Below are 23795 nucleotides of genomic sequence, written 5' to 3' on the forward strand. Positions count from 1 at the left end.
GGGGGGGGGGAAGGGGGGGAATCATACACCTGCACGGTCCACCAGGCATCGGAGTGCGTAGGTCCTGGTGTACAGGTTGGATACTACCTTAGTGTAGAACTGGAGATATCCTAGGAGGTAGGGGCCTGATGATAACGGGGGGTCTAGACTAGACTAGATCAAGCATGTGCTTCCGGGGACGCAACCTAGGACGGGAGCAGGGTGGTCCCCAATCAAAGTTATGTCAAGACTTTGATATTGAGGTTTGGCCTCAAAGGTTAATCAAAATAAGGTACCTACCTTACCTTATCAATCAATCAACCTCCCAGGTTTTGGCAAACTCTTGGCAAACCAACCCTAAGGCCTCATCAATTTTGGGTTTGGATTAACAACTTCGACTAGGGTCAACTGTCAACAAACATCACTTTCATGGCATGCCGAGCGCTGTGAACTGCTCAGTGCGGAAAACATACTTTTGCGCCATTTTCTGCAAGTCTCGACATTACGAACGATGGTCGGGCGTTGGCCATGCTGTTGTGCACCTGGCAAGACACGTTGTCGGCGCCTACAGGGAGGTAGGTATCGATCGATGCTCGTTATCGAGGATATCGTCGAGAAGCCTGTCTGGAGCTGAGCCGAGCGACGTTGCCGACGGCACATAACTGTGTTGGCAGCTCCCAAAAAAAAACAAAAAAACAAACAAACAAACAAGCCAACAAACTTTGTCGACCACCCCATTGACAAAAAGTGCAGGGCAGGGCAGGGCAGGGTGAGATGCTTCCTTCCACTTGCACTTCCAGGTGAGCCCGAACCTGGACGCTGGAGCAGTGGAGAGGCTTGTCGCCTATCGCCAAACGATACATGTAGGTAAGATCGTAAGACGGCTATTAATACCCATCTGCCCTCCCGCCGACGTTGGTCGTTTATCCCGTTGCTTGTCCTCATCGCCATTCCAAACAGCATATCAGACTTGAAAAGACGGTAAACAGACACACTCGAAGGCCCAAGAGTCATCATGGCCGAGCCCAGCGCTCAGTTCCTCCCAGGAACCCTCCAACTGTTTGTTCGAGGCGAATCCGGTGATCTTCACGACCAAGAACTCATCATCTTGAACCCAACACCAACCAACAGCCCCAATGATCCCATCAACTGGTCACCACTGCGAAAATACTGGCACGCAAGCCTCGTCCTCTTCGTTACCGCAATGACAGCTGCAATTTCCAACGATGCCGGAGCCGCTGGTGATGGAATGCTGGACGAGCTGGGCATTTCCTACGATGTAGCAAACACAGCTGCTGGTGTCCTGTTCGCATCTATCGGATACTGGGCTCTCCTGGCTTCTCCTATGCCTTGGCTGTACGGTCGACGGATTCAGTATCTTATCTGCCTGACCTTCGGTCTGGTCGGATCGATCTGGTTCGCCCGGACGCAGGGTATACAGGATTCGATATGGAATCAGATGTTTGTAGGTGCATCAGAAAGCTGCGCAGAAGCTTTAGCGCAGCTCTCGCTCTCGGACTTGTTCTTCCAGCATCAGCGTGGGACTGTTCTAGGACTATACATCTTAGCTACCTCGATGGGTACATTCTTGGGGCCACTAGTTGCAGGGTATATCGCCATTGACAGCTGGCGATGGGTGGGTTGGACAGGTGCCATCGTGTGTGGATGCTCGTTGGTTGTCTTTTACTTTGGTCTGGAAGAGACAGCTTTCCAGCGGGATGTCGTTCTCGGTCTGCCCGGGCCTCGTCCATCGGTCTCGGTGGCCCCAGGTGACAAGAAGGATGTGACTGGGGAAGTAAACGAATGCCTCGATGCGAGGGACTACAACGACAGTGCTCGGGTCGGCGTGGACTGCAAAAAGTCGTACAGAGAACGCATCGCACTCATCACACCCGCACCGAACCTGATCGGTACAGGATTCAAGCAGTATTTCTACCGCCTCTGGCTCATCCTCCGCGTCTTCACCTTTCCCGGTGTCCTCTATGCCGGACTCCAATGGGGCGCCCAAGACGCCTGGCTCACCTTCTACCTCACCGTCGAGGAAGACAACTACTTCGAGCCGCCGTGGAACTACAGCAACCAAGCCGTCGCCATTATGAACATACCCACTCTCATTGGCGCGACAATAGGCTGCATCTACGGCGGCTGGTTCTCCGACATTTTCGTCAAATGGATCGCAAAAAGACGAGGCGGAATCTCCGAAGCCGAGGATCGTCTCTGGTTGATGTATCTCTCTGCAATTATCAGTCCCGCAGGATTGATGCTTTTCGGCATTGGATCTTCCCAAGCGTGGAGTTGGCCTGGGCCATACATTGGGTTGGCCATGTCGGGCTTTGGTTTCGGCTGCGCGGGTGATATTTCTATGTCTTATTTGATGGATGCGTATCCGGACATGGTACTGGAAGGCATGGTGGGTGTAGCAGTCATCAATAATACCATGGCTTGCATCTTGACGTTCGTAGCGAGTCTTTGGATTGAAGCAAGTGGTTTGGCGAACACGTTTATTGCAATCGGAGTGTTGTCTTTGGTGTTCCACTTGACGACGATCCCCATGCAGCTGTATGGGAAACGATGCCGGAGATGGACGTACGGTAGGTATCGGGAATTCTTGAGATTGCGTGATGATTGATGTGTAGGTATACCAAGATTGCAACGAGTGGATGGGGATGGCGGGAGAGTAACGACTGCAGATGGCACCAGGGGCATCCGAAAAAGACGAGAAGAGGCTGTGCTGTGGAGGCGTGGTTACATACCTTATGCATCAAATCTTCATCAGATATGCATCAACGTAGCCATGACGATCTAAGATTCTTCTCACTCGCCGGTGCAAGCTGCGATTGTATTCCAAATAATGTACTAAAAGCTGCGGTGGGAGTTGTCGAGGTCCAAATCTAAACTGGAAGAATTTACATGCCTGAGGCCTTGAAATTGCTGATTCAGCTCAGTCCTCACAATTACATCCTTCAATCCAGATAAGTTCCCGTAACTATACCTCCAAGATTTGTAAACGATTAATAAGCACTCTGCTCGCGTCGTTTATGACTCTAAAGTAGCAGAGAAAGAATGAAGCATTACGTTTAGGACTGATCGCGCTCCAAGCTTTAGTAGGCAGCACTAGGCGTTCTAGAAGCTTTTATAGTGTTATAGGATCACATACTCGTAGAGAGGACTAGAATCTAGTAGAAATTGTTTACGCGTGAGGCGTGAGTGGCTGGATTCAATATTCGAGTATTCTCTAGAATCTTCGGCTCTGGTAGCAAGTTATGAAGTAGGCTCCTCTAACCTAATAATGACAGTCTTGACACCCCTAAGGGAGTGCAGACGATCCTAGGTAAATGCTAAAAGATAATTCGAATTCAAGAAGATAGCTAGAGACTTTAGAAGGAGAGACTAGATACTATTTGTTGTATCTTTCGAACTTCAAAGAGGTACCCTAGTTCTATACTATAAGGAAGTGCCCAAACCGGCATCTTGTATAAAACAAATATTCTATTGATCTACGTAAAAGAATGTTAAATTTCTGGATACTCTAGCTAATTGTCTAGACATCTGACCTACCTCCGTTTCTCTGGGGTTTCGCGTTGCCCTAGTATAAGATAGTGAGACTTGTCTTACTCTATATACTATTGAAATCGATTATGACGACTATCCTACTAAAGTAATACAAATCTTCCCAAATCTAGGGCTAACTTATATAAGTTTAGATATATACTAAAATATATTGGTTTATTGCCTAGATAGAGGGCTCCTAGGCGTATAAACTAGAATCGAGCTTCTCTAGGAATTAGACAAGATATTAGAGCTAAATAGAAGTAGCCAAGTTAGCCCTATACTACTAAGTACTCTATTTATTCGGTCTAGGATAATTAAATTAAAACCCCTCTCTAAGAGCTAAGACCATATATAGTAAGTAAACAATATACTTAGGGGTAAAGCCGACTTCTAAGCAGATCTAGTAGATAAGCGGCTAATCTATAGTTAGAGGGCCCCAAATAAGATTGCGCTAGAGAAGCTGAATTTAGACGATTAGAAGCGATATATCAAGTAGGTATTGGCTCTTAAGGCGGAGGAGGTTAAGCTTATCTTGCATAATAAGACTCTACTTGATTTTAGGGGATATAGAGACAAGAATTATATATTGGTACTAAAAGGAGTTGATGTCTACTTAGACTAGTTTCACACTCGCTTTTTAAGAATACAATAGGCGTGTCCCTCTAGAGACTCCTCTATAATATAGGGTAGTTGTTTAGCACTATTATAGAGTTTGGGCTCTATACCCTTATAAGGAAGTGTATTACAAAGTAAGAATACCTGTTGCTAGAATAATCAAGGCCTTAAACATTAAATTTTTTACTATAGCTATAGCTAGTTTAGATACTCTACAGTAATAACGAACGCTTACCTAGGTATGTCTATTGTATTCCTAGGCTCCATATAATAAATCAAAGCACGTAGAAAAACACTCAAAAAATGCTTTGAATTTGAGAAGATATCTAGAGACCATAAGAAAAAGATTCTATGTACTCAAGATTATAGAAAACCTGTCCTATTCTATACTACGAGGAAGTAGAATGTTTAAAGCCAGCTAAGTAGGTATTTATCATAGAAGACAATATCGGTATCTAGTATAAAATAGGGAGAATCCTAGACCTATCAGATACCACAGCTAAGTCTGTAGATATTTAACCTATTTAGCATCTATAGAAGGACTGAGAAATCTTGTATAGGAGTCTCGCTTATTTGTAATAAGTAGTGTAGCTATAATATAAGAAATAGCTAAAGATAATATAGTATAGATATAGGTAAAGAGTATGGACAAAGACAAATACATACTAAGAAGGCATGATTGAGCTATATCTAAGGACTATAATATAGATTGAGACAAGTAGACTCCCTATATATAGTTAGAGAGATATCTCTAAAATAGTAATGTTCTATAGTTTTGTTCTAGTATAAATCTATGCTATGACAACGTAGACTCTCGGAGGTATAAGGTATGTATAGAAAGACTATAGGAGGCTTATATAGAAATTTTGTTTGTATATAAAAATGAGTATGGCTATAGTATATAGAAAAACGATATATTAAAAACATTAGGCAGGGGATAAGGTGATAGACAGTCATTGAATCGTATAAATAAATATAACACTTTCCAACGAACCCTCGTAGGAGAAAAGGTATTAAACTTTATCTATAGTAAATTCTGTATAGACTAGTAGACGACCTAGCTACTGAAAGACACTTTACTATATAGAAACCTAGGAGGGATAAAGAAATAGTTGAATTAGCTAAAAAAAAAACAGATATTGTATAGTTAGAGACTAATACTTAGCTCGAATCTACTAATTATCCATTAAAGGGCCCCTAGAGTAATCTATTACTAAGGTAGGTCTCTATAACTAGTTAATACCTAGGAGAGTCCGTAAAGGAAGAACATAGCACAAGAGTACTTGAAAACGCTTTGGATTCAAGAAGATATCTAGAGACTATAAAAGGGGGGGATTAAATACTATATCATATATACTTAAGATTATGGAAACGTAACTTATTCTATACTACGAGGTAAGTTTTTATGATAGAAGACAATATTAGTATCTAGTATAGCCCCATCAATTTGCGTAAAAACATTGAATTTCTAGATACCCCAGCTAAGTCCCTAGATATTTAACCTATTAAGCATCTATAGGATGACTATAAAAATCTTGTATGGGAGTCTTGCTTATCTAGAATAAGTAGTGTGACTATAGTATAAGAGACAGCTAAAGATAACAAAGTATAGATATAGGTAGGGAGTAAGGAAATAGACAAATATATACTAAGAAGGCAAGATTAAGCTATATCTAAGGACTATAACATAGATTAAGACAAGTAGACCCTCTATATAGCAATAGATATAAAGATAGTATATAGTCAAAGAGATGTTTCCAGAATACTAACGTTCTACAGCTTTGTTCTATTATAAATTTATGCTAAAACAACTTAGACTCTCGGAAAAGCGGAGGTATACAGTACATATAGAAAGACTATAGGAGGCTTATATAGAAAGTTTGCTTGTATATAAAAATGAGTATAGCTGCAGTATATAGGAAAATATTATATTTTAAAGATAGGTAGGGATAGATAGTTATAAGTCGTACAAATTAATTTACAACACTTTCAAAAGAACCCTCGTAGGAGAAAAGGTAGTGAACTTTATCTTTGGTAAATATTTGTATAGACTAGTGAACGGCTGCAAATTTATAGCTTTAGTTAAATTATTACTACTTAGTATAGATCGGCGATTAAGCCTAGATTGACTATATCTTATACAGAGCTATACTAAATACAAAGTTCAACATAGTAGCTAGTTCTATCGCGAATAGATGTCGTATCTCTTTATACACCTATATTATAAGCTTCGAAAGGATGGTATTAAAGAGCTGGATTTAGACGATAGGAAGTAATATATTAGGTAGGTACTAACTTTCAAGGCAGAAGAGGTTAAGCTTGTCTTCGAAGCTTAATCTATATCGAACTTATAAGGGCTCTCTATATTATCGTCTATCTCTTATACCTATTGCTGTCCTTGTGCTCGTCCCTATCCTCCTCGTCTTCCTTGTCCTCTTCGTCCTTTCTAGGTACGTATAGGTAGTAGTAGTATCTAAGCCTATATTATAGTAAATTAAGCTTAGAACTCGGCGAAGTTGGTTAGCAACGGATGCTAGCCTATACGTTACTAGCCTCTGCGTTACTAGCCTATACATTACTAGCTTACGCGTTTCTAGCCTACGCGTATAATTTATAGTACTCGGCAAGGTAGTTCTAGAGTAGTTGTTGGTATTTAGTTACTATACTATAAATATTCTTATAGCTACTATAAGGTAGCTTATAATAGACGTAGTATTCTATACCCTAGCTAGTTTAGCCTTCTTACGATCTAGTTATAGGTTGTAGAATAGCGCGAGCTTTATAAAGGAGGTTAGAGTTATTTAATAATACTGCCTATAGCTTTAAGCCTTTATATATGCTCTTACCGCTAGAGAATATATTAATACCGAAATAGCATAGTTTGTTTATCTATACTTTTATGTACTTCTCTTTATAAACCTACTAGGCTGTCTATAGATAGCGTACTATCTTCTACTAGCGTTCTAGTATGTCTTTACTATAGTAGTAACAATAGTAGGGTTATTAATAGGCCGGAAAATAATATTTAGCTCTTCTAATAACATACGTCTGCCTTTATAGCTATAAATACAGCTCTATATATAGTATTGAAGTCCTCGTCGTTATTGCTTTTAGGGATATTATTCTATGTGTATATAGTTTATTCGTTAAGGGCTATATAGGTGTATTATTGAATACCTCTTTGGTTAGTATATATCGGTATTATCTCTTAGTATATATCTATTAGTCTCTTTCTTCTTCTGCTCTTACTACTGTATTTATATACTAAGTATATAGTATATTATTAGTCTATAGAAATACCTCTATGAATGCGTTTGGACTATTAGTCTTGTATCCGTCGAAGAGTCGCTAGAGTTGCTAAAACACCTAAATATAGCCCTTCTAGGTCTCGTCCGGTATAAGTATATATATAAGCGGAAGAACGGTTCTAAAGCGTAAGACGAAGTTGAAGTAGAGTAGTAGTCGCCTTAATTTAACGTCATTATAAGTGCAGTTATAAATAAGTACCTTAGCGTTCTTCTTATGTATTTCAATAAGCTCTAGGTATACGAAAAAAATATATTCGAGCCTACGTTTATATTCTTTGTAGTTATAGAAGTATCCCTATTTCTTAAATAGTAATAGCGTTTGATTACCGGGAGTATTGCTACTAATAAGCTTTTAGCAACTCTTAGCGAACATATTATAGATATCGCAGTACTATAGCTATACTAGTAAGGCCTACTTTAGTAGCAAACTCTGCCTTTGCTATAGTACGTATTTATACTAGCGAAATACTAGTCTTATAGTATATCCAAAGGAATTCGCGGAAGCGTTACTACGCTATTAGTAATAAAAGAATAGTAGTCACCAGGCTCTAACAATTTATTAGGGCTCTATCTACTATTCAATTGATAAGCAAATCTTGTAGAGCTATAAGATAAATAAAGGTAGATAGAAAGTAGTTAATATAACTAAGCTATAGGCCCGGATCAAATTAGCAATAGTTCTATTAAGGAAAGTAGTATAATAATATCAGAGGGATCTATATTCTCCTCGAGAACTTTAGAGGTTATAGCAGGTATCGCTACTCTAGTACTTAAGCAAGAATTAACAAGTTAATAACTCTCTATACTACTCTCTAGTTTCACTTCTAGTGAATATATACTCCGGTATATATTCGACATTACGAAGTAGTAATACGAGGTTTCTATAGAATATAAGGGAGAATTCCAAATATATCCAAGGGGATCCGAGCTTTTCTAGAGATTTGTCGACGATTTACCTAATTGGAAGTCTCTAGGAAGCCGTCTCTAGAGTGTTTAAAAAATAATAATATTAATTCCAGACAATATCTCTACTATGTTTTAACTGTTTTGGACGATTCTCATAAAAGAAAAAGGCTCTCGACTAGCTATATTAATCTCTCTACTGGTATCCTAGTTCCTTTGGCGCTATACTATCGAGAGATAGAGGAATATAGTTTACTAGTAGTTAGAAAACCTAAGACGAATCTGCTAGCTAAGCGATATACTATTAGGTAGAGACTTTGAAGCCGACACTTTAGCAAGTAGCGCGAAAGTAGGGCTCTAGAGGCGTCTTCTCCTAAGAAGAGCTCTAGAATCTTGTTTCTAAGAATAAAAAGAAAACACAAGAGTTCTTGATTCATCTATATGTCGGCGCCAGAAGGGACAAGATAATTAGGGAATACAGGCGCTAGTGATAAGGTCTTATTCAACTCGAATCTAGCATATTGGAGGAAGAAGAAGCAGAAGCAGGTGTAGAATACAATATAAAACCAGTAAGGGTTTTGATACTAAAATCTTACTACAGAGAGCCATTCTAGACGACTCTAGAGAACGCTAGGTCTATAAAATTGTCTATCAATACTGTAAAAGGACTTTGTAATTAATCAAAATCTAAGGTAATAAACATTCTATAGTTACGACTCTTTTGTTATTTGTATTTCAGAGAGATCAATAAGTAATGAAGATTCGTATATATTAGCGACATTGATCTCGAATATCCTAGAGGGAGCTAGGGCTCTATACCAATAAAAACTAAACGTTAGTGTCGTCTTATAACTTATTTGGGTCTATGAGACAAGGGGACTCAGAGACCTAATAAACCATCTTGAACAGTCCTCAAGACTCTACTTAGTACTATTTCTATTACAAAGAGGGGGCAATTGGAAGATAAATGTCCCCCTTATTCAAGTAACAATGCCTCTTCTAAAAAAAGGGATAAGGGAGAAGCATTAATTTCTAGAGAAGTAGAACAAGAAGACGCGGAAATTTTGTTCTCGGCTTCACAGTTTTTAAGCACTGGAATAATACTATAAAGTAGCTAGAACTAGAATTTATTCGATATGAAAATCATATTCAAGGACTCTAATGAAGGTTATATATCTTACGAATTGCTTATTGCCGCTTGCAGTTAATCTTAATCTCGATACTTAGTCTAGACTGGATTATAATGGATTGAAACCCTACTATAAAATGGAATCTTACGCTATTCAACTCCAAAAGGGAGATCTTTACTAGGGCAAAGCAATTTATATCTCTCTATAGGTTCGATATAGGTATCCCTTTATATAATAAGAACTCTACAAAAAGAAATGTCTATACCTAGAGTCCCGAGACGACGCCTAGAATTAGTTTTCAAAGACTAAGGTATATAGGTAAAAACATCTTGAAATATCTAGACATTCCTATTAGTATTAATACGCGAGGTATACATAAATTCTGAGTATACTTGTAGAATAAGTCTTTAAATAATAAGGAGAGCTTAAGGATCTCTTGATAAAACTAGCTAAAACATTTGCGGACCTATACTAGTTTTGTAGATATCTATAGTCGCTATCTAGAAGCTGAATTTAAGTACGCGCTTTTTTCTTCTAGGCTAAATTACCTCAATATTTCTAGGGCAAATTGAACATTAGAGGTAGCAGTATTTCTTTAATAGAACACCGCATTCAAGTCTAACTTATACGCGATTACACGAGTCTTATATGAATACTATAGCTATACTAGAAGTAGGGCAACAAATCTCTTGTTTAGATATAGAACTAGGTCGCTCTAATAAAATGATCGAGTCTATGGCAAGGGGGTATAGGTACAGAGGAAGATAGTAACTATATAAACTACGTAGGATATTAAAGCGAGTAGAGGAAGCCGATACTAGAATAGGAATTACTAGTATTAATGAGTATATATTAGTCTCTTTATTGTATTACACTCGTTTTCATAAGACATTATAAGCCTTGTTGAACCTTTTCTCAGCAGCTATACTACGATATATCTTATAAAGCAAAATAAACTTAGTAGGAAGTTTACTAGCTATACATCTATGTTAATAGCTATATATAACTCTATCTACTATTTAAACTCAATATATAAAGATTAGACCTTGGAAATAAGCTCTATTATCATCAATTATAGTAAATTCCAGCTTATCGACTCCAAATAAATACTATAATATCTTAAAGACCGATTTATGTTTGTTGAATGTCTTTGTCTGATATTAGTATATACACTAAAGATAGTAATAAAGCCGTAGCATAGTATTAGTAGGCCAGATGAATAGATGTTATAACTATAGTCGAATATTAGTAGATACGCGTTATCTATATAGATACTTATTAGCTAAGAATACGCAAAGGATATAGAGCATAGTCTATTGTACGGCGTATGTTAGCAGTAGACACACTTCCGCTTAGGGTTATGTTCTTTAATATATAAAGATATATAACATACAAGGCAGTAAGAAACGGGGGCCTATACGGCCCGTACTACGCCTAAATAGCTGATTCCGCGGCTTTTATAGGCGAAAAAGGGTAAATTAGTATAGAAAATAGGGTATATTAGCGGTAGATACACTTCCGCTTAGGATAGTATTCTTTGATATATAAAGATATAGAACGTACAAGGCAGTGGAAAATAGGGGCTTATACAGCCCGCGCTACGTTTAAATACCTGATTCCGTAGCTTTTATAGGCGAAAAAGGCTAGATAGAGGTATAAAATAGCGTATATTAGCAGTGGACACACTTCCGCTTAGGATCGTGTTCCTTGATATATAAATACTTAGAATGTACAAGGCAGTGAAAAACGGGGGCTTATACGGCCCGCGCTAGACTTAAACCTCTAATTCCGCGTGTTTTATAGGGGAAAAAAGGTAGATTAGTATAAAGAATAGCGGTTATAAGAGTTGGACACACTTCCGCTTAGGGTTATGTTCTCTAATACCTAAAGATATAGAATATACAAGGCAGTAAGAAACGGAGGTCTATATAGCATTATAGCCTGCGCTACGCTTAAATGTCTAATTCTGTAGGTTTTAGTAAGGGCAGAAAATACGCTGGCGTATATTAGCAGTAGACACACTTCCGCTTAGGATCGTGTTCTTCTATATAGAAACATCTAGAATATACAACGCAGTGAAAAACGGGGGTCTATACGGCTTGCGCTGCGCCTAAATATCTGAGGCGATTAGTATAGAAACTTTTATTTACAAGCTGATATCTACGAGCTCTAAGAATACCCTATTTACTAAAGTAAGTGTATTGTTCTAGCGATAGCTAATAAGAAACGCAACAAGCCGTTACTATACTCTAAATAGTAGAAGCAGGCTAGTCCGATAGTTATACTTAATTTAATATATTCACTAATTTAGAACGTCTACTAAGTATCCAAAGTAGATAGACTATCTTTGTTAAGCGCGTAGATCGCTGTTGTAGCCTAGTAGTCTAAATTGCTTTTTCTTTAATAACTTCTAGCTCAATATTAGCTAGTTTTTTACTCTATTAAAATCGTACTTTTATAGTATTATAATATTTCTAGCCGCTATACTCGTCTGACTAAAGCTGTATCGCTTTTTTATATCTATCTATTAACATATCAATAGGCGCACAATTCTAGGAGTAAATACTAAATGTAGCGTATAGTAGAGATTATAGTAACAGAATTCCTATCTTTGGTTTCAGACCGATGTACATCCTTATTACTTATATTACCTATCCTAAGTCTATCGCTCTCTCTGGCCTATATTTAGCTTAGCTCTACGTCTAGTAGTACTAGCGGATTAAGTCACTATCTCTATAGCTAAATCTCGCTTTTCCTATAGTGCTTTATAGGAATGATATACTAGATTCTATATAGGGGAGCTTATATTTACAATAGCAAAGCGATATCATCGATAGGTACTTAGGTATTGTATTCTCTAAAAAGATCTGATCCTATATAAAGAGAAGAAAGGAATAGTGTTCATAATAAAGTATATAGCCCTATATTACGTATTTATACCTGGTATATGAGCTTATTACCTATAGTTATCCTATGATTATAAGAGACGTCTGTATAAGAATTAGGTTCAGCAATCATAGGATACTAAGTATACATATATATAAGAGCACTAGAGAGTCCTAGATCTCTAGAAAGGTTTCTAGTCAATATATAGGCTTATAGGCTATACGGCCGGTAGGCTATACGGCCGGTAGGCTATACGCGGCCGTAGATAATAAGAAATATCAATAGAAGCAAATGGTTCGGAACTCTACTTTAGACAGAATATCGTCTTTCTTTATAGTATTCTTGATCTACTAGAGCCTAGTCTCTCTCTACTCTGATTCGTAGTAACTAAAGGAATACTTATATGGAAAGACCGTGTCTAGATAGTAGATTGAACAGTATATAAATATACTAAGAATACTAGCTTGATGTTACTACTCCTACAAGCCCCTTAGAAGTATAGAAGAATATTGGGCGGTATAATATTTATAAGCTAGGAGGAAGCTAAAGAGAACGTATTGAAATCTTGTAAGCTTTTCCTTAGAAATTTAGCCTAACTTTATTGAGGCCGTTGTATAGTCTAACTTCTATTGTAGTAGGATTACGCCTAAAGTAGTATGGGTATATTAGAGAACAATTACCTTACGTTTGTATAAGTTGGGTAAGAGGGAATAAAGTCCTATCAATCTAAGTTTAGAGTACTTTAGCTAGGAAACAAAACCCGAGAGGGCCTACTTCGATTCGTTGAGTCTAGAAAAGACAAGAGAACTCCTAACAAGAAGCAAGAAAGCTTAGAGAAAAAACAGAAGAAAACAGAATAAAGAGGAAGAGGAAAAAGATGATAGAATAGGTCTATATTCTGGACTCCTAGTAGGCAAGCCTATTAGACATATTATAGTTTATCTTGTATAATTCGTTTATATAGTTAGGTTATATAACCTGTTATACGACCTATTACCTACTCTGTTATACAAGCTTTTATTTCGCCTACTAACACAGCTTTTGATATTTTTTACAACACTCTAGAGACGTCCTTCTAGAAAGCTACGTTAGATGAAGTCTATAACTTTCTCTCTGTATAATATAGGGGTCGTAGAGATCTATAAAAGCTTATAGAAACCTCGATTATTACTTATTACAATTATCTCTTCTCTAAGATTCTAAGAGATCTTACTCTATCCCTAATTAGACCTAAGGAGACGCAAAGATAGGGTCGTAGGTATAGAAGCTTCTAGTGCCACTATATAGGATACATGAAGACCTATAGAGTCCCCTATAGATTATAGATGTAATTCTATAAATCGAAAGGTACATACTATTATAGAAACTATTCTATCTACTAGTTACATACTATTAAAGAAAGTATACATTACTAAATAAGTATTACTACTAAACTTGTATAACGCGCGCTCTAGCTACAAGCCCGTATAGTTTATTCCTAGTACAAATCTTGACTCTAAAGGAGAAGGAGGGAGACGGCGACGGAGATAGACTTGACTCTAAAGGAAAAGGAGGGAGACGGCGACGGAGATAGAGATAGAGATACCTAGGGCAATGCCTAGGAAGAAGATAATATATATATACACACGTACGTCCGTACCTGTAGCTATCGTTGTATACTACTAGCAAGCAAGCCTCTAAGACACATTTGGAGCACCTACTGTTTACAAATACTCGCGATAAGAGATCTATCTATAAATGATTATGTAGGACAAAAAGTAAATTCTAGTTAAAGATTAATCTAAACAGCAAGCCTACTAGGTATAGGATATGTTCGCTAGGCTAGGTACCTGCCTATAGAGTGCCTTTTTGAAGCCTCCGCTTGTTATACAATCGTAGACTACCTTAGGCACCTAAGATAGAGTCGTAAAGAGGAAGTATCTACTTTAACAACTCGGAATAGGGTCTGCCCCTAGACCTTGTAGACATAGTATATACAATAGTAGCGCTCTATATTTTGCTAAGCCATCAGTATAAGAGTCGCACCTCTGTACTCGCAGACTTACAAGCACCTATAAGCTCTTCGTCGTTGCGCTTTTTAGGCTAATCTGCACTCAAAGTTTGTATATAAATGACATCTGTAACTTGGCCTATCTTGCACGTGTTAAAAGTCCAATGCTCCAAGGTTTCCATGGAAGCCGCTAGGATGTTAACCCATGAACCTGTCACCCGGGCTCTGTCTGCATGGCATTGCATGCACTTCTAATTGCCGGCTATATCGCATGCGAACCAGCCTTCAGTCGGCCTATCGCTCTCTTATATCCTCGTGCTTTTCACCGTCAGTGGTGCTGAGCTGAGGAGCTCTTTTTCTGCGCTCATGTACTGTGAACCACCTCACCGCACCCGATTGAGACCATCTATACAGACCGCACGCTAGCTAGCCAATAGATTACCGTGCAATCGTCAAGAAATGGTCGATCAAAAGGAGCCAGCCTCCACTGGAGCTGAAATGGACCATGTCGACACTGGCGCACCAGACGACATCGATGACTTCGTCAAGGGCATCGGGAGCGTGCAGGAAGTCTTCACTATCGACGATGACCAAAGTCCCTATCCGGAAGTGAGGGCTAACGTTCCCAACACTGACGACCCTTCGATACCAGTCAATACCCTCCGCATGTGGCTGACAGGCATCGTCTTCACCATTCTCGGCACCGGAATCAACCAATTCTTTAGCATGAGATATCCGAGCGTCACCATCTCATCTCTCGTAGCTCAACTTCTCGCATACCCCGTGGGAACCTTTCTCGCTCGCATCTTACCTGTCAAGACTGTGCACATTCTCGGGTACAACTTTGTGATCAATCCTGATCATTACTTCAACATCAAAGAGCATGGATTGGTGACCATCATGTCCAATCTCGCATTCGGACCATCGTGGGCTACAGACATCATTCAAGCGCAGGTGGCACCGGCCTTTTTCAATCTCAAGGCTCCAGTCTCGTACCAATTCTTGCTTGCATTGACCATGCAACTTTTTGGACTGGGTATGGCAGGACTCGCATATAGATTCATTGTTGAGCCTCCACAGATGATATGGCCATCGACACTGGCCAATGCTGCACTCTTCCAGACATTGCATTCGAGGCTGAATCCTGTAGCAGATGGCTGGAGGATATCGAGATATCGTTTCTTCACTTTCGTGTTCATTGGGAGTTTCGTCTGGGTACGTTGAGAGTGTTTTTGCTTGAGCCCGACGGCTGCTTCTGACGCGTGTACAGTACTGGCTACCTGGCTATCTCTGGACTGGTCTAAGCACCTTCGCTTTCATATGCTGGGCAGCGCCGAGTAAGTCGTACACTCCCAAAGTCTCGGGGGAAAATTGGTTGCTGGCCTCGCAACATCTATGTGCATGAAGCGGCAGCGACCAATCTCTGCGAGCCTTGTCTCACCGTCTGGTGGATACGTTCTAATTCTGACAGACAACGTGGTCGTGAACAATTTATTCGGCATGTCCACTGGCCTGGCATATCTCCCAACGACCCTCGACTGGTCCCAGGTTGCCTATAACGGCTCTCCTTTGGTCGTACCTTTCTGGGCCCAAGCAAACGTTTTCGCCGGCTGGATAATTTGCTACGCCTTAGTCACACCCATCTTGTACTATAAGAACGTCTGGAACTCCGCATACATGCCTTTCAGCGGAACCCATACATACGACAATACCGGGAACGTTTACAACGCGTCTCGCATCGTCGACCAACACGGACAATTCCTCCAAGACGAGTACTCTAAATACAGCCCGCTCTTCATGCCCGTCACATTCGCCCTGTCATATGGCATGTCCTTCGCCGTCATGACCTGCGTACCGACGTACATCTTCCTCTTCCACTGGCGCGACATTCTCGACGCATTCAAGCCCGACCGCAAGAAAGACATACACGCCCGTCTGATCGATCGCTATCCCGATGTCCCATGGTGGTGGTACGCAGTCATGACAACCATTGTGCTCGCACTCTCCATTACCGTCCAAGAAGTCTACTCCACCGGTCTTCCCGTCTGGGGAGTCGTCATCGCCTTCCTCATGGCCATGGTCTATCTCATCCCCACGGGCTCCGTCTTCGCCGTAGCAAACCTCAACAGTAATGTCCTGACCGTCCTCGGAGAGATTATCGCCGGCTACAGTCTTCCCGGCAAGCCCATCGTGCTCCTCATATTCAAATTTTACGCATACACGGGTCTTGCTCAGGCAATGATCTTCGCGAGCGATATGAAATTAGGTTTATATCTCAAGATACCACGGCGGACACTCTTTGTCGCACAGCTCACAGCGTGCATTGTGGGGTCATTGACTCAAAACGGGGTGTTGCTGTGGATGTTGGGCAATGTAAAAGACATTTGCACATCCGAGCAGTCGAATGGATATTCCTGTCCACAGGTAAGCCAGCCGCCCAAGCCAACAACATCCCACTCCAATTGATGGAAAAGAACGCTGTAGCTAACAAGCATATGTACAGGGTACAGTAAACTTCTCCTCCAGCATTATCTGGGGCGCCATCGGCCCAGCACGTCTCTATAGCTTCGGTCAACAATACTCCGGACTCCTCCACCTCTTTTGGCTGGGAGCCCTTCTCCCTGTTGTAACCTTCTTCGCCCGACGTCGCTACCCCTCCAACACCTTTCTCGCTAACCTTCATTGGCCCCTATTCTTTGCGGGAACCGGCAACGTCCCACCAGCAACAGGAATAAACTATAGCTCAGCGTTCGCAGTCTCCTTCATCTTCAACAGATGGATCAAGCAACGTTATGCGTTTTGGTGGGCGAAATACAACTATGTCCTATCGGCGGCGTTGGATTCGGGACTGGCTGTGTCGGCGGTGATTATCTTTTTCGCAGTGGTCTTCCCAGGTGTCAGTGTTAGTTGGTGGGGAAACAATATTCAGGGTACGACGGTGGATGGGAAGGGGACTCCATACATGGACCTTCCGCCGAGTGGAACTTTTGGTCCAGCGACGTGGTCTTGAGGATATCGGATTAGAACTCATGCACAGTGCACGACAGAGCCGAGGGAAGCCTGTAGTTTGAATTGGCAGAGGACGCTGAGAATTATCGCGTTCGGGAGTCTGCGCTGAAGACTAACTTGTGGCACTCATTCTTTACATGCGGGTGTGGCATGATATTGCCTCTGGAGCGGGCTCTGATGACGGTCGCTCATTTGCAGGCTGGAAGGAAGGGCCCATAAGGTAGAGCACGAGTGCGGAGACCGTTCGCGCACTGTGTAATTTTACAGCAGCGGCACCTCTTTCATAATATCGCACGCTCACTTACACCTCTTCTCCACAATCTTGGCCCCAAACTCATCGTACTCTGCTTTTGATACCCACATCTGGTGAAATGTTCCCAAGCTCGCCAAAACACTCCCTCCAATCCAGGCTCCATACTTCCGCTCCACTGCATTACTGTTTGCAATGACTCGAACCTTGGGATTCGGAAACAGCGCACTCAAATCCGCCTGTAATCTCTCCGGTAACTTCTCGATTAGGCTCCCCGCGCCAGTCAAGATTACATTGTTCAGCAGCGCCGGCCGCTGATCCACATCTACGCTCTCCACCGCCTGCCTCACAGTCTGCGTAATGGTTTGTGTCTGTTGTGGAAGCTGGTGTGCAGCATCAGAATAGGCAGCTTTGTGGTCAAAGAGACCTTCGGCGACTTTGAAGCGTTCGAGTCCAAAGACTTGGTTCCAACCGTCTGGCATCTCGAACGGCTTGGGTGGGAGCTGTTTGACCTGATCGGCGTTTGTCTGGCCGCCAGATCCGACGGGTTGATCAAGGCGTCCCGGACCAGGCCAAGCCTGCACGACGCTTTCCTTGAAGGCCGTGAGCACGCGTTCTTCCTCGAGGCGGCGGTAGCTATCTGTGGGTGGTTTGTCGAATGTGACATATGTGGCGTTGCTGGGTGCGCCCGCGTCGACGGGAAGCTTCGACTTGACCATGTAGTGTGGCACGAGAGGTACATTCTGTTGGGCGTACATCAGGCGGATCTGGTCACTGAGCCAGTTACCAGCCAGGGGCGTCCGTTGAATGCTCTTCTTCAGGACCATGCCTTCGTGGAGCGCGGTGACGGAGGTGTTGTGGTGTCCCATGTCTACGACGAGCGCAGTGGCCTTGCCTTGTGAGTATGCGGCCAGTTGTCCCGTTTTGGCCAGGAAGAAGGCCGGCACTGCCCACTGCTCCATGGCAATCTCTATTGTCTTTTCACGTGCCTTTGCCGGATTCCAGCCCGGTTCGGTGACGAGCAGAGGATACTCGCCCAGCACCTGTTCCTGCTTGTCCGCCAGCTCTTCCTCCGCCGCCTCGTCCATGATGTTCACATCTCCGTTTTCGTCCTTGTTGCCGTCGTTGAGTCCATTCCGCGCGGGCGGCGTCTGTTTGTGGCCCGTCAGTCGACTGGTCACGGCGTACTCCCACAGCCGTGACGCCGTATCCCAATCCTGCACCACGCCCTCTGCATCGTACGGGCTGACTATCTCGAGGTCGGGTTTGGGGAGATGGATGGCATTCTCGCCGTAGAGCTTGTCGCCGGAAGCTGTTTTGGCGTAGCTGCTGGGCACCTGCTCACATGCATCAGGACAGAGTGCTCGAGGTTTCTCATTGAGTGCGGATTCAGGCGCATACCACGGATTTGGGCGTGTCTTCTCCCGCAAAGCCAGCGCGCACACTGTAACTGCCTGGATCTAGGACGAGAGCATTAATCTCGTCGCCGGCGTATTCTGTCTGCGCGGGCGCTTGTGTGGGCGGGAGTGTCGACATGGTACCTGATGGTATATATGTCTTCTACCACAACATTACTCGGCGATTCCGAAGGAGGGAAGGGTATAGTCGGTTGTTTCAGTGAATATCACGCGCGATCTGGCGAGTTGAATGGCATAATTTGCGAGGGCAGGTGCGATCTGATGCAATGCGATGCGAAACGCGACTTCCTCGCGAAGCTCGCCCATCCCTGTCGTCGCAGAGATACGCTAGCCCCAATAAGGTTAGCCGCTGAGCACCTCTTCCTCCTGTCTCGTCTCCTTCGACCTTCCTCCACAACTACCTGTACCTGTATTACTACCTCTTACCAGGTACTACATGTACTTGTCCTTCTCGACATCCCACCACAATCAGTATGAGACTGCGCGATCTGTACAAAGTCGAGACGCTCGACACGCGCTTTGCGGGCTCTGGCCAAGCACTGCCCACTGCACAGGCCTCTAAATGGGCAAGTCGATAAACCAGCTCCCCGTGCGAAGAAGACGGCATATGTGCTCGGACGGCTAACGACGACGACCAGTGAGTGGCCAAGCAGCAGCCGGCTGTCGATGAACAGATCCCGCGTGCGATGTGGTGTGCCAGACTAAACCAGTCGCCAGGAACACGGCCGAGTACTACATCTACTATGTCGCCTTTCTGACCATTCCCGTGTGGATGTTCAAGAGCGTATATGATGTATCACAACCAAGTCATCCGGGCTACGCGAAACTGGAACCACTCCTCGAGCCAGGCTGGATTCCCGGACGGAAAGTGGACAATTCCGATGCCCAGTATGCTGGCTTCCGCGAGAACATTCCATATATGGCCCTCGTTTTGATCCTCCATCCGCTGCTGAGAAGAGCTTATGAGGCTCTCAGAGCGAGTGGGAGAGCCGTCGCTAATGCTGGGAATGCTGCGATCAAAGCTGACCTACACTTGCACCATCGTGTCACCTTTGACTTCTTCTTTGCTGCCATCTTCATCATCGCATTACATGGCGTGTCGGCGATCAAGGTCTTTACCATTCTCTCTCTTAATTACCAGATCGCCACTGCGCTGCCGAGACAGTATGTGGCTGCAACAACATGGGTCTTCAATGTCGGCATACTGTTCGCCAACGAGCTCTGCCAAGGCTACAAGTTTGCCGACATCGCCGCTGTGACGCTGCCTCCAACCATTACAGGTGCGGACCAATCGTCCAAGGAAACCTGGGGAACGCAACTCGACAGCTATGGAGGGTTGATCCCACGCTGGGAGATCCTCTTTAACATTACCGTCCTTCGACTGATCGCGTTCAACTTCGACCACCTATGGATGCTAGATCGAAGAGCAAGCAGTCCTGTTGAGGTATTGTGCTTCCTTCCTCGTGATCCCTCGCGCCTGTGTACTGATCAACTTTAGAAGAAGGGCCTCGATCCCGCCAATCTGTCCGAACGAGATCGCACATCCTTGGGGGCCAAGCCTTCTGACTTCACATTCCGCAACTATCTGGCCTACATCCTCTACTCACCTCTCTACCTCGCCGGCCCAATCATCAACTTCAACGACTACATTTCCCAATCACGCTACCCCATGGCTACAACCTCTCGATCGCGAATCATCCCCTATGCGATCCGTTTCATGCTCTGCTTATTATGCATGGAACTCGTTCTTCACTACCTCTACGCAGTCGCCATATCCAAGAGCGATCCCGATTGGAATATATACTCTCCGTTCCAGCTCAGCATGTTAGGCTACTTCAACCTCCACGTGATCTGGCTCAAACTGCTCCTACCTTGGAGATTCTTCCGGCTGTGGTCTCTCATCGACGGAATCGATCCTCCAGAAAACATGGTGCGTTGCATGTCCGACAACTATTCTGCACTAGCATTCTGGAGAGGTTGGCATCGCAGTTTTAATCGCTTCGTCGTGCGATACATCTACATACCTCTCGGAGGATCCGGAAAGGGAAAAGTTCGGGGCATCGCGAACTTTCTCGCCGTGTTCACTTTCGTCGCTCTATGGCACGATATTAATTTGCGCCTTCTCATGTGGGGTTGGTTAATTACATTGTTCGTTCTGCCAGAGGTCTTGGCGACTCTTGCTTTCCCAGCTCGGAAATTCAAGGATCGGCCCAATACGTACCGTTGGCTCTGTGGAGTGGGCGCGGTGGGGAACATCTTGATGATGATGGCGGCAAATCTGGTTGGGTTTGCAGTGGGACTGGATGGGTTGAAAGGGCTCGTTGATGGGATTATAGGTAGCTGGGGTGGGAGAGTCTTTTTGATTGGCGCCATGGCTACACTGTTTGTGGGCGCTCAGGTCATGTTTGAAATACGAGAGGCGGAAAAGAGGAGAGGGGTGAATATGAAGTGCTAGTGCTGCTTCAGTGCTTCTCAGGGAAGCCAGCTTCAAGTTTCCTCGGTGTGGTATGTACGAGTACAGAATGTAATACCAGTCCCTCACCATGTCCTCTACTCAGCATCAATCGGCGCCCTCGGCGGGGTATCGTCCACCTGCACACCGCCTCTCTTCTGATGCTTCGAATCCTCAAAGGGCAACTGCCAACCGCCCTCACCTTCGGGCGTCGCAAGCCACAATCGCATCAAATGTCTCCGAGGGTGCGGGGCGGGAAAGTCCTTGTACGCTGTCCGCGAGTGCAGGACATGGGCATTACTCAAGAATTGAATATCTCCAATGTCGAGAATCATGTGCAACGCATGTCTCATGCACGTATCCTCGAGGACTTGCGCCGCTTCGACTTGTTCGGGGGATAGAGCGGGTATGAGGCCTGGGTCCGAGAAACGAGAGAGGGATTTGACGTAGTAGGGGTCCCATTTACAGTAGACGCGGCCGTTGGGGCCGGACTCTCGGTAGAGGACGGGTTGCTTGGTGTAGGGTTCCTGGCCGGCGGAGACTTCGCCTTTCCGATCAAAGTACCAATTGGGGGTAGTGAGAGTTTTGATCACGTCAGGACGTTCTTTTTGGAGGATGTTGTAGACGTGATGGACGGATGCAATGTCGGACTCGCCACCTTCGAGGGACTTGGCGATGCAGAGCAGTCCCACAATGTCGCAGTCGTCGCTGTGGAAGAACTGTCGAGCGGTCGTGCGGTAAATGCGAACTTTGTCGATCTGGGTGGGGTCGGCACCGGTGTCCTGTGGAGACGGGGGGCTGTTAGAGACATGGCGCGAGCGGGACTCTCCACCAGTGCAGGCAGGCCGACGAGACTCACCTTGACGTGTCCCAGTACGTGACCGAGACCATTCTGGGAGACGAAATAGCCCAGGTAGGTACCGAGGCCCATATACGCCACTGCACTCTTGTGGTTTCCCCATTCCTGCACAGGGAAGCCTTTGAAGAGAATGAAGCCTTTGCCGTTGAGGATCTCCTTGCGCATGGGCTCGAGGAAGTTTGCCATGTTTGGGAGGGGGAACTTGGCCTGTGATGCAGATAGGTATCCAGTCAGCCCTCTCTCTCTCTCTCACTCTGCCACGCCAGCCAATCGTCGATGCACCCACCTTGGTAATGCCTGTCATGGGCGTGCCAGACGAGATGAAATCATCCGCTGCTTTGCTAATCTCGACAATTTCGTCGTCACTGAAGCGATGCACCCATCTCTCGGGATGGTTCTGGTAGTCTTCCGGCTTCCATACCGTCTCACCTACAATCTCCTGGGGGAAATCATGGTACGGCTTGAGCTGGTCATATTGGGGGACCAGCTGACCCGAAGTCTTGATGCCGTCCGGAAAGACGGCTTTGGAGGGATTGTCGTAGCGGAAGCGTGGCAGCTCGGTCGGTTGATCTACGAGGGCGGCTGGAGCCATTGGGAGAGTGTAAGAGGTGGTGGAAAGGAGTGATCAATGGGCTGGTAGAGAAGGTAGCGTTCGCGCAAATAGGCAACAATGTGGAGAGTGGGATCACAGAATGGGATGAAAGAGCAGTGCAAGAGGGTGTACAAGTGTACATGTACCTATATATTCCATAGCTCACAGTGATGGTGGAGGGTGAGAGCTCAGAAGGGTGGTGCAATCTGGTTGGACAATGATGCGAGCTCTTCAATGCCGTATTGCTCACAGGGCATGGCAGCTGAGGTGCACAAGTCATCACGGCGAGCCGGATTGCGTGCTGAGCTGCATGAAAGATATACCTCCTACCTCATGTACCTGACCTTATCATAGCGAATAGCGACGAAAGATGCTGAGCTGGGGGGGAGGAGAAGGGGGGGGGGGGAATAATGTTCCGGAGATCAGATATACTGGATTGTCTACAGTCAGCAGTCAAAAGGCGGTTCGTCGGCAGGCGGTGTGAGGTGATGCGAAGAAGATGAGAGGCCTGAGGCGACGAAGCGAACCCTTCCCTTCAGGTGACCTCCTTGTCTCCTCAGGGCCTCAGGCATACCTCCTACATGTATCGGGTGGTTTCTGGCTTTCCACGTGGCTTTTTCCGCTTCCGCAGTCCCGCCACTCCGGTGACAGGGCCATGGTAAAGGTTGTCACGGCCGAAACAAGTGAAGGGAAGGGTCAACCGAGCACATGTCATCATCATCCGAGTGTGTTCTTCTTGAAGGACATGTCGAATACATGTTCCTTACCTTACCTCCTACACCTTACCTACATGTACCTGACCTTGAAAGGTATCTCGAATGGAATGTGGAGGGGCGAGTAGGAAGCTTGAAT

At 44.1% G+C, this 23795-nt stretch overlaps 5 protein-coding genes across 5 annotated transcripts; 3 read left to right on the forward strand and 2 right to left on the reverse strand.

Moving 5' to 3' along the window:
• Window positions 1-994: 994 nt before the first annotated feature.
• On the forward strand, window positions 995-5352 carry SEPMUDRAFT_120639 (MFS general substrate transporter; the record flags this gene model as incomplete). The annotated part of the gene is made up of 2 exons (XM_016901622.1): window positions 995-2570; window positions 5339-5352. The coding sequence occupies 2 exons, from the start codon at window positions 995-997 to the stop codon at window positions 5350-5352; spliced, it is 1590 nt and encodes a 529-aa protein (XP_016756855.1).
• Window positions 5353-14861: 9509 nt separating this feature from the next.
• SEPMUDRAFT_72846 (small oligopeptide transporter, OPT family) lies at window positions 14862-17373 on the forward strand (the record flags this gene model as incomplete). Its single annotated transcript, XM_016910004.1, has 4 exons — window positions 14862-15578; window positions 15634-15700; window positions 15835-16787; window positions 16867-17373. The coding sequence occupies 4 exons, from the start codon at window positions 14862-14864 to the stop codon at window positions 17371-17373; spliced, it is 2244 nt and encodes a 747-aa protein (XP_016756856.1).
• On the reverse strand, window positions 17277-19289 carry SEPMUDRAFT_151687 (Actin/actin-like protein). The gene is made up of 2 exons (XM_016906980.1): window positions 19024-19289; window positions 17277-18959 (listed from the first exon to the last, which is right to left on the reverse strand). Exons 1-2 carry the CDS (start codon window positions 19156-19158, stop codon window positions 17670-17672), a joined length of 1425 nt encoding a protein of 474 aa, XP_016756857.1. The 5' UTR covers window positions 19159-19289; the 3' UTR covers window positions 17277-17669.
• Window positions 19290-19511: 222 nt separating this feature from the next.
• On the reverse strand, window positions 19512-22977 carry SEPMUDRAFT_151688 (taurine catabolism dioxygenase TauD). The gene is made up of 5 exons (XM_016906981.1): window positions 22638-22977; window positions 22352-22558; window positions 20539-22274; window positions 19752-20484; window positions 19512-19604 (listed from the first exon to the last, which is right to left on the reverse strand). Exons 1-3 carry the CDS (start codon window positions 22941-22943, stop codon window positions 21591-21593), a joined length of 1197 nt encoding a protein of 398 aa, XP_016756858.1. The 5' UTR covers window positions 22944-22977; the 3' UTR covers window positions 19512-19604; window positions 19752-20484; window positions 20539-21590.
• Window positions 19514-21495, forward strand: SEPMUDRAFT_120642 (glycerol:H+ symporter; the record flags this gene model as incomplete). The annotated part of the gene is made up of 3 exons (XM_016901623.1): window positions 19514-19610; window positions 19715-20484; window positions 20539-21495. The coding sequence occupies 3 exons, from the start codon at window positions 19514-19516 to the stop codon at window positions 21493-21495; spliced, it is 1824 nt and encodes a 607-aa protein (XP_016756859.1).
• Window positions 22978-23795: the final 818 nt, after the last annotated feature.

This window comes from Sphaerulina musiva, assembly GCF_000320565.1.
Source record: "Sphaerulina musiva SO2202 unplaced genomic scaffold SEPMUscaffold_11, whole genome shotgun sequence".
Taxonomy (NCBI): Eukaryota; Fungi; Ascomycota; class Dothideomycetes; order Mycosphaerellales; family Mycosphaerellaceae; genus Sphaerulina; species Sphaerulina musiva.